Here is an 8,286-nt window from a genome sequence, read left to right on the forward strand (position 1 = left end):
AGCTAGAAAGATAATTTTTCCTTATCAGTAAATATCACAGATTTTAAAAAATGAAGAAAACTTATCCACAGCTGGAGATGAATTTTTTTTTAAAAACTGAGTTGTAGGAGCACCTGGGTGGTTCATTAGGTTAAGTGTCTGTCTCCGGCTCAGGTCATGGTCCCAGCATCCTAGGATTGAGCCCCACAGTCAGGCTCCCTGCTCAGCAGGAAGCCTGCTTCTACCTCTCCCACTCCCCCTGCTTGTGTTCCCTCTCTCGCTATCTCTCTTTCTATGTCAAATAAATAAATAAAATCTTAAAAAAAAAAGAGTTGTAATTTAGATACCACTAAATTCACCCATTTGAAGTGTACAGTTCAGTGGTTTTTAGTATGTCTGCAAGGTTGTGCAATCATCACCACTAATTCCAGAATACTATCATTACCTTAAGAAGAAATCCTGTACCCATTAGCAGTCACTCCCCATTCTCTCCTCCCCACAGTTCCTGGCAACCACTAATCTACTTTCTGTCTCTATGGATTTGCCTCTCTGGACAGTAACATAAACAGAATCATATGGTGTGTAGTGCTTTGTATCTGGCTTCTTTCACATAGCACAATGTTTTCAAGAGTCAACCGTGTCATAACATGTATCAGTAATTCATTAACTTTATGGTATGGAAAGTTGTTCATCCATGAATAATATTTTAAAAATCTATTTTTTGCTACCTATGTTAATTAGCTCTCAGGATTACCCAAGATTCAACTCAAGACACACCATATGTATTCACACATTCACCTCTTGGCTTACAAGATTATCAGTATATTTTATTTTCTGTCAATTTAGAAATCATTTTGTACATTATGGTGTTGGTTGTATTGTGTTTCAGTACTTTGATAAATACTTATTGGGCTTTCCAACTAGCACTGCTTTTTCTAGAAATTACCCCTTTCCTCCAACTTCTATATGGTGAATGTGATCTTGTTCCTGTCTACCAGGTCCAGGAATGAGACCCTGATTCAAGATAGACAAATTAGGCCTTTCACTGGGAAAGCGGAATTGGGTGTAGGATTCCACTTCCAACTAGCTGATCTCTTCATTGCAAGAGTAAATCTCAGGAGTTTTTGGCTACTATCATTTTTTGCCATGTAGACTAAGAAATCAAGAAAACCAGTGTGCAAGAAGAATCAGAGACAAAGAGAGAATAGCAGAGATAAGAGATGGAGCAGGAATCCCTGAGTTACTGGCAGGCTGCATCCCTATCCTTGGATTCCATGGGATAGCCTATAAACTTATCCTAAGTCCCCTTACCATTTAAGTTGGTTAAAGAGGTTTCAGTAAGCTCCAGCCAACAGCCCTAGTATAATCATCTACCCAATAAAATTTTAAGGTCTTTAGCAGTAAGGGCTCAACCTCCATAGCACACATTACAACAATTCAAATGCATACTTAATCAAATCATCACCTATGGAGTACCTTGCAAAATTATCTATAAAATGCACTCAAGACATTCTCCAATGAGTATGTAAAAAAAAATAGGATTGGTGTCTTTTCATAAAAATGCTATATTATTATATCACTGACTCAATATATCTTCGCACCCATTTTGCAAAACATTAATTTCTTCAGAAGTGAAATCATCTACTTTATTGTACTACTCCATCCCATTTGCTCTTGCCTGATATTTAAATCTTTTGAAAAGCATAGTGTTACATTTTCCTTAGAAAATTGGAAGCTTCTCACAAACAACAAGTAATCTCTATTTGCTTTTTAAGCAAACTCCCACAAAACCTACTAACAAATAATCTTCAGGGGCAGCTGGGTGGCTCAGTCTGTTGTGTCTGACTTTGGCTCTGGTCATGATCTCAGGGTCCTGGAATCAAGCTCCTACTTGGGCTCTGCACACAGCAGGGAGTCTGCTTGTCTCTCTCCCTGCCCCTTTCCCCCAGCTCATGTCCTCATGCTCTCTCTCAAATAAATAAAATATTTAAAAAAAATTCAGCGTACAGAAATACAAGTAAGTAACCTCATTTATAGTGGTGTGCATGTACAATGATGTGATGCGCATGCGCGCACACACACACGTGCACACACACACACAATATTACTCAGCCATAAAAAAGAAAGAGCTTGCCATCTGAAACCACATGGATGATTCTAGAGAGTATTATGCTAAGTGACATAAGTCAGAGAAAGACAAGTACCGCATGATTTCATTCATATGTGGGATTTAAGAAACCAAACAAAGAAAAAAAAAAAGACAATCAAAAAATACACTTTTATCTTTAGAGAACAAACCAGCAGTTACCAGAGGGAAGGTGGGTGGGGGATGGGTGAAATAAATGATGGGGATTAAGAGCATACTTGCCATGATAAGCACTAAGTACTATACAAAATTGTTGAATTATTATATTGTACACCTCAAACTAATACAACACCGTATGTTAACTATATTAGAATTATAATTTAAAATAAGGCAAAAAGATAAAAATCAAAGATATAGAATGTTGGGAAATTAAAAAAAAAAACCCAACAGACTCTTAAATACAAAAACAAACTGGTGGTGGCAGGAGATAAGTGAACAGATAGAGGAGATTAAGAGTAAACCTATCTCGATGAGCTCTGAGTAATGTATAGAACTGAATCATATTTCACACCTGAAACTATTAATACTGTATGTTAATTATTTTTCAGTTAAAAAAAGTACAACGATATCGAGCATACAGAGGTATAAATGAATGACCTCCCTGGAATCATTCTCTCCTTTTCTCCTCCGGCAAACAGGATATATTGTCAAACATGAATCATTCCCAGAAGGATAACTAATCTGTAATACAACGACACCGTGCACATGTAATTATTAGACGATAGAGGGTTCGGAGGCAAGAAACATTCCTTCACTGACAACTCAGGAGACACAGTTTCCTAAGTCTGCTCTCTTGCCCCAGGTTGAGGAGCCTGCTGCTGTAACTGAAATTGCAAACCTAATTCCCCGCTCTTCCTGGGAGTCCTCACTTCATTTTGTGAAGTTCTTTTCCCAAAATCAAATCCAGGATTTGTCACCTAATTGGTTCTCAGTGGGGATAACAGAGATAAAACCAAAAATCCAAAATGTTTTCTTAAATCCCTGTTAAAAATTCTATAGGGATAAATGGGCTAATCCTTCAAAGTGCTAAGATTTGGTTCCTGAGTGGATTTTGTAAAACACATTAACGTCACTACCTTCTCTAAGACATACTGAAATTTAAAAAATTATACTTCCAATACTACAAAGGCTTACAGAGATAGAACCCCTTTAAATTACTGAAGAATTCCAATCGAGTACAACTGTGTACCGTGTCAAGCACTGGGGCAGTTTCTCATGGCCTTGGCCCCAAAGCTTCTCTGTAGCTGAAGAGAATTGTCTTGGCCAAAGCTCTGAGAGGCAAAATACTATTTACTTACTATTGGCCCCTTTCAAAAAAAAAAAATTTTAAACTCTAAGTTTAACAAATGGCCCACACAAGGACTTGCTGAAGTTCCCTGAGACTCAAACTGTTAGGAAGAGATTTTGGAAACCTACTTTAACCTAATTATTTCACAAATGAGAAGAAGGGGTAGACAAGAGATAAATGACTTGCTCAAATTCACAGAACTGATCAAACCAGCAGAATTAGAGTATGGGTCCTCGATTCACAGCTGGAAGCTCACTTCCCCCTACCATCTATCTAAAATGTGTAAAATGGACAGTTTTGAAACCTCGGCTTTCTGAGAGAAAAACCAAAAACAGGGAAAACTACAACTTTCTGTTTCAAACGGGAAGCTGAGAGATTAAAGTGTTACATGTCAATTGCTGGAGGTAAAAGGTAATATCCATCCAAATGTTGTGATGGGCTTGCCCTGGAGGCTAAGGGAAATGAAACCAAACACCAGATTTTTGCTGCAACCTGAAGGTTTTTTGTTTTGTTCTTACCATTTTTTACCATTATGAACTATAGTAACTATTGATTCTGTGTGCCCAAAGCTACCCCAATCCTCCTTTTCCATGAACAAAGCCTATAGTCCCTTGACCAGAAGGATGGGCACATGTCCTAGACCTGGCTAATCAACAATTTCACGTCACAGGTCTAAGTAAGGCCATAAAGAACCCTTTCCTAGAACTGTGATACAGATGCGGAGAAAAATAACTCCTCCCGCTTTCCTATCATGTGGAGAAGGCAGTCTGCAGCAGGAGAGGTTAAGAGCAACATTCAAAGAGAAACAGACATAAACAGAGATGAGAGATGTAAAGAGTCTGGCAACGTCAAATCCTTGGGTCTCATTCCTGAATTGGTTCCTTTGAGTCAGTAAGTTAACTCTTTATCTTTATCAACTATAAAGCCAGTAAATTCCTTTTCCAGTTCAAAATACTCTGAATTGAATTTCTGTCACTTGCAACTCAAAAATGCTAACATATACTGACCCCAGGAGACAGAACTAGATATGCTACTCTTAAAACAGGGAAACTAATGAACGTTTATTTAAGAAAAACGTTTTGATGCATGTAGTCAGGCTCTACTGTTTCTTGTACCTACCAAGTCTGACATCCTACACTCACCAGCTTCCCTGTTTCCATTATAACCTGGCTGCTGAAAGTATGTGACTTTGCTAACACTTTCCTAGGATTTCCCTAGAATTAAAAAAAAAAAAAAAATCCTATTATATGCTTGTTTCATTTGATTTTCAAAAGAAGCTGAATGTAAGATATGTTCTAAGTAATATAGATTAAATGAGATTTTACCTCGTCTAGACTGTCAAAAAGATAATCTAGTCATCAACCTTATAGTATGCCATGTGGAAAGTTTTCAAATTTTTAACAATAGACACCAATGAGAATAACAAATCTCAGCACCTACCTCTAGTAAGGCTCCAGTTTGGAAGAATTTCAAAGGCTTTTCAATGGAATAATAAAGGCTATGATAGCTACCCTTAGCCAGGTATGCTCTGACGAGACCAACTGCTATAACCAGCCACCTATGAGAAAGAGGAAAAATAGCAATCAGGATATTTTTTTAAAAAAGTAGGTCAATAGGACTGGGGGTAATAGAAAGTTTGGTGACAACACATACTGTTAAAGGTGCCCTCAAGAATTAGTAACCCAGATTTATCGACTATGGACCTCAAATGCCAAGATGTAATGCACAGAAATGTTGCACCACCAGCACCCAAGCAAGAGTGCTCAGCAAAAGCAGAGTGGCACCTCACCCATCTGGAGCTCAGCTTTTTGGCAAACTTGCCTGTTGAGAACAAGGCCAAAATGAAGAGAATAAGCTAAATTGGTCCTTGAGCAGCTAAATTAAGTGCCAGAAAGTCTAAGACAAGAGAAAAAAGCTGTTAAAGGAAAATTTTAAATGGCCTGTGCAGTCAAAGACTCTGTAATAATAATAGGGTAGAGGAAAGATGTTTTAAACTGTTTTCACAAGATTCTCACAGAAACATACCCATACCCTACTCTTTTAAAATTGCGAATGAGATAAGAATAAAAGGGGCGCCTGGGTGGCTCAGTCATTAAGTGTCTGCCTTTGGCTCAGGTCATGATGCCAGCGTCCCGCCCCGCATTCGGTTCCCTGCTTGGCGGGAAGCCTGCGTCTCCTTCTCCCACTCCCCCTGCTTGTGTTCCTGTTCTCACTCTCTCTCTCTCTGTCAAGTAAATAAATAAAATCTTTAAAAGCAAAAAAAGAAAAAAGGTAAAAATAAAAGGTTGGTTTAAAAAAAATTTTTTTTTCTTAGCTGAATTTCCCAAAATCAATTCAGTAAAAAAAAGGGCCAGATAAATACAAAATACAAAACAGGGGAACACTTAAGCATATCACTGTGAATGTTACATTTCTGTTCTGTCCTTCTCAAAATGAATTTCTCCAGTCCTGTAATTTTAAGTACCATAGTGCAACTAATGGACCTTTATTATTAAGGTTTGTCTCCATAAAAGCAGTAACAGATTTACCTAAACAAATGTACAATCCTAACTAGGCAATGGGTTACATGGTCTTTGTTATTTTCAGAAACTATCATACAAAGATATCAAATAAGAATTTGCAAAAGAAATGAAATCCTTAATGGTACTGTCCCAGGACTAGCAACCTACCAAAAAAAAAAAAAAAAAGACTACTTTCTCTCAAAATCCCAATTTCTTTTCTTGGCTTAAAACACCACTCCCCATCCTCCATCACTCAGGAATAAAGGCTTCTTTCCTTCTTCCCCAGTGTACCTTAAAATCTCTCTCCAGCCCAATGCTCTCCTTAATGGCCTTGCCTACAAAAATTTACATATAAATACAAATACTAACTCCTGAGAGGTTCTTTTAAAAATCACTCTCTGACCATTTATGCAATAAAGAAAACTTGCATCTGTATTATTTCTCCACTGGACTGGGAATCAAGGGAAATAGTTTTTAGATCTAGATCTATTACTAGCAAGTCAAGAAAGTCACAACCTCTCTGAACCTAGGTTTCAACACCAGCCAGTTCTAAAGAAGCAATCAAGTCTACAATGCTTCCTATATAACTGTGTGAAAAATGCAAGGTGCTGAAATGCTAATCTGACATTAGCATCTGTGTTAAAAAGGGCGTGTGTGTACAGATTTGCTTTCATCAGCATCTGGAGGAATCACAAAATTAGCACCTCCTGGGAGGAGGATCTGGGTGGAAGGGAAGGGTGAGAGGGAGTTTCACTGTATGCTCTTGGGTATATTTTTGAATTATGCACCTGCCAATGTAGTACCCATTTTTAAAATAAATAAAACTAGATGTTCACCCGAAAATTCTTTAAACTTGTCTGCATCTTTGAAAATTTTCATAATAAAATGTTAGCGAAAAGCTTTTACAAATGCTGGCTGGCTCAGTCGGTACACCAAGCGACTACTGATCTCTGGGTTGTATGTTCGAGCCCCACATTGGGTGTAGAGATTACTTAAAAATAAAATATCAGGGCGCCTGGGTGGCTCAGTGGTTAAGCCGCTGCCTTCGGCTCAGGTCATGATCTCAGGGTCCTGGGATCGAGTCCCGCATCGGGCTCTCTGCTCGGCAGGGAGCCTGCTTCCTCCTCTCTCTCTCTGCCTGCCTCTCTGCCTACTTGTGATTTCTCTCTGTCAAATAAATAAATAAAAATCTTTTTAAAAAAAATAAAATAAAATATCAAAAAGAAAAACATCACAAATTGATCCTGTGATCTCCGCACCAAAACTAAGGGATCAAATAACTAGAGGAACCCTGGAGATCACCTAATCCAAACTCTTTAGTTTTACGGATGAAAAACTGAGGACAAGAAAAGCAAAGTGATTTATCCAAGGTCACACAGATAGCGTCAGAACTAGTACTAAAAACCTGCTGTGACATGGGATGGGCTAAAATGGAGAATCAAGAGGAGGTAAAACCTGTTTAAAGCGTCTATCTCCCTCCTCCCCAGTAACTCTGCCTTCCACCTTCCCTACCCCAATCCATCCTAAAAAGTCTCAGCTCAACTAAAGCACAGCTTTGCTCATGCCACTGGTCAAAAACTTTGAACGCTTTTCCATTACCTTTCGAATTAAAACTCAGTCTAGATTTTGAAAATAGCCGCCTAAATAAATGGTCACTCTGCAGCCACAACTCCCTCTACTCCCCTTGGGGGAAACGGCTCGTATTCGTGACTTGCCGCCCGGGCTCTCCTCCGCGCTGCAGGATAGCCGGCACGCCGCAACCCCCACCCCCACCCCAGCCCAGACTGACCCCTGACCAGCCCACCCGTCCTGCCAAGGCCCTCGGGACCAGCGCCAGGGCGACTTTCCCCGTGTCCCCCTGAAGCCGGGGAACTCCAGCTCGGGCACACCCAGTGCCTGAGAACTTGCTCGGCCCCTCGCCCAGGGGGAGGGGGGGGAGTCCCGGGCAGGCACCTGGTCCGATTCGGCTGCCCTCAATGCCCCGGAACCCGGCCCCTGACACCCGCCGCCTCCGCTGCCCCGCGCGCTGGCCCGGCCGCTCCGCCGGCCGCAGAGCCCCCTCCCCGGCCCGGCTTACTCCTCGCCTCCCCGAGCCCCGGCCTCACCCGGCCGTCATCACCACATTGTAGATGACCAGATACGCCGTGGCCAGAGGCCCTGGGCCCTTCTTTTTCCGCGCACCGCCCGCTTCGCCGGCCCCGGCCCGGGCCCCCCCGCCCCCATTCCCCTTCGTCGCTGCAGTCGCCACCGCTGCCGCCATGTCAAGCCACCCGAGCACGCTCTCCTTGCGCGAGCACAGCAGCCCGGACAAGGCACCGCGAGGGGGCGGAGGGACGAGGGAGAGGCGGGGTCGAGTCCGCGGGGCGGAGCCA

General features: G+C 41.3%; 1 protein-coding gene across 1 annotated transcript in view; it reads right to left on the reverse strand.

The window, feature by feature from the left end:
- Nucleotides 1–8,226, reverse strand: part of HACD2 (3-hydroxyacyl-CoA dehydratase 2) — a 117,915-nt gene extending 109,689 nt beyond the window's left edge. The window contains exons 1-2 of the mRNA XM_059162878.1: nt 8,020–8,226; nt 4,854–4,971 (exon numbers count right to left, since the gene is read on the reverse strand). Of these exons, the coding sequence (XP_059018861.1) occupies nt 4,854–4,971; nt 8,020–8,174 (273 nt within the window). The 5' untranslated portion in view covers nt 8,175–8,226. The remainder of the gene's footprint in view (nt 1–4,853; nt 4,972–8,019) is intronic.
- Nucleotides 8,227–8,286: the final 60 nt, after the last annotated feature.

This window comes from Mustela lutreola, chromosome 2 (assembly GCF_030435805.1).
Source record: "Mustela lutreola isolate mMusLut2 chromosome 2, mMusLut2.pri, whole genome shotgun sequence".
Taxonomy (NCBI): domain Eukaryota; kingdom Metazoa; phylum Chordata; class Mammalia; order Carnivora; family Mustelidae; genus Mustela; species Mustela lutreola.